At 35.8% G+C, this 2,539-nt stretch overlaps 1 protein-coding gene across 6 annotated transcripts in view; it reads right to left on the bottom strand.

Annotated features, from left to right (window-relative positions):
- Positions 1-2,539, bottom strand: part of POLR3B (RNA polymerase III subunit B) — a 115,241-nt gene that overhangs the window by 39,239 nt on the left and 73,463 nt on the right. For all 6 annotated transcript variants that reach the window (XM_023527339.1, XM_023527341.1, XM_011386997.2 and 3 more), the window contains one exon: positions 497-706. In XM_023527339.1, the coding sequence (XP_023383107.1) occupies positions 497-706 (210 nt within the window). The remainder of the gene's footprint in view (positions 1-496; positions 707-2,539) is intronic.

The following is a 2,539-nucleotide window of genomic DNA, read 5'->3' as shown; positions in this document are numbered from 1 at the left end:
AAAAACTATAAGGCAGGGTTCATGTACATGTATTTTTAACTTTTATCATTTTGCTAATGAAAAGGTATAACATAGGGTTGAGATATACAATTTAAAAAATAGCCTTTTACATACAAATGTTGCTACTGTCCTCTTAAACAGGTTGGTTGTTGAATATATAACTAGATATATTCAAAAAACGTATTTCATTTATTGCAATTCCTTCTAGAAAATAAATTCTTACATGTTTTCTGTTGAGGAATTATCTCAAGTGAATAAAGCAAAATAACAAAGAAAAGAAAGATTCCTTAAAAATATATTTAATAAATTACCTCTATATAATATTCATTTTTTAAAGTCAATACCAAAACCTAACTGCCTCTTGTTTGTATATTATAAAACTCAAATCACTTGAACTGACACTAACAATTTGACATCAAGTGACTTTTACATTGATCATCCCTATATCTAATTCTGCACAAAGCACTCGGTGTCAGAGCTTTGAAAATTCACTTACCTCTGTCCAAAGAGGCCTTGTTTAAAACAAGAGCATCTTCGATATCATAGCCACTATAACTCATCACAGCAACTGTCGCATTCTGTCCAGCTGGCAGTTTCTCAAATTCTATCAACTCAATGGTCTTTGTTTTAACCATGGGTTTTTGTGGATATGCTAGTAGATACATGAGAGTATCAATTCTGTTCCGTTGGTTGTAACCAATGGTACCTTCATTGATATTGGAGAAAATAAAATGCAACATTCTATTATGTCAAATAATTAAGTAGCAATGAATACAGTATTAAACACATTAATTTCATAGTAAAAATGAAGACAATCTTTAGGGCAAACATTTCAAAAGCAACACCCTCATAGTGTTTAATGACTTTCAAAAGTCATTTTTTCTCAGAAATATTATAAATCCTACAAAGAAGAAAAATCACACTCAAGGTACATTAATCTAATAAATTTCAAAGTTTTGGATTTATACGATTGATCCATTTGAGGAATTTCAGTCTCCACTGGTTAATTTCATAAGTCAATAGTTTTGCATTTGGTTCTCCGATGAACCAGACACATTTCTAGTTTCTAGGCAAAGGTATGGAGAACAGCACCCAGTGATGACAGGTAAGGAGCTTTTATGCTATGGTAGAAACAGATACATTTCATAAAAAGAAATCGACAATTACAAAAATTCTAAATGAAAAAGAAAGCAGGAAAAAAGGGAGGGAACAGAATGAAGAGGAAAGTGAAAAGTCGAGAAGAGTAAATTTATTCATTTACCTCACTCTTCATTTATTTAGCAGTAAACAAACACCTACTCTGTGGCCAATATGGAGATAAAATGGGGAAAGGCATTTCCCTAAAGAATCCCAGGCCCTGTCCAGGCAGGGCTGGGCTCTTTCCTCCTCAGCAATCAGCCTTTCTACCTGATTGGACCTCGAAAGGGCTTTACTGTCAACCAGAAATGAAATCAGAATGTTACCCCCTCACCCTTTTCCCTACAGGGGTTCATTAGGGTTTGTGGACCTGCCTGAAAAAGAGGCTTTCGCTCTCCTGGGTTTGCTCCTACTCAGAGACCTTAAAACTGGAAAAATACACGTTTGTCCTATGGCTGAGCTTGAGTGTGGGCTACTGGGCCTCTTTAACTTCTCCCAGGTATCTCTTCTTTTCCCCGAGTGGCTAAGAACGTAGCGTTAAGTCTCTATCTCTTGCACAAGCTTCCAGAGTGATACATCCATAACACTCACACACCCCAAGATCCCTATGTACCATTTGATGGAGTTCAGCTCTAAGGGGAGCAGACATCAAAACTCAATATTTATTTACCTTTTTCTCTGTACTCATGTCATTAAATCAATGGTGATTTCACTTTAGGGATAAAAATAACCTATTCAGGCAGCAAAAATGATACGGTATTCCCTGATGACTACTATTGAAAGAAATATTGAAATCTGTAGGGTACTAAAGGAGCGAGCACCTAGTACAGCCCTGGGCTCACTACAGATGCTCGATAAATGTCAAGTAAATAAAATTGAAGGATCGCATTATACTCTTTACGATAGTATATATTTGTGCTTAAATTTCCATAAAATTTATCAAGATTCAGCTGAAAAACAATAGCTAAACTGGACCTTATGAACTTTTTGTTGAGTTTACACTATAAATTGCAACTTAATTTATGTAATTTTAGTGCCAACTAATAAACTGGGCAGGACACCTGGTAATAGATCACTTACTGTTTTAGAAATAAAATCACTCTGCTTGGACCATGGTGAAGTTCACTGACAATAAGTTTGTCTTTTTATATGAAATCATTTAAAATTTATGTTGAGATTTTAGCTCCAATTGTATACTTCACCCAGCTTGAGACAAGGGTTCAGGCAATGTCCCACCAGGTTGCCAAGCATGTCTTCTGAAACGTGAGACAAGCATTATTATGCAGCAGGAGAGCATAAATGGCTGTGCCTCTGAACAATGGTGAGAGAGATTGGATCCTGCTGTAAATTGTGCTACAACTGAGCACTGAATGAAGAGCAAAGTGGCTTAGCAAACGTCTGG

Source organism: Pteropus vampyrus, unplaced genomic scaffold (genome assembly GCF_000151845.1).
Source record: "Pteropus vampyrus isolate Shadow unplaced genomic scaffold, Pvam_2.0 Scaffold16, whole genome shotgun sequence".
Lineage (NCBI taxonomy): Eukaryota > Metazoa > Chordata > Mammalia > Chiroptera > Pteropodidae > Pteropus > Pteropus vampyrus.
This window is presented reverse-complemented; position numbering and strand designations above follow the sequence as displayed.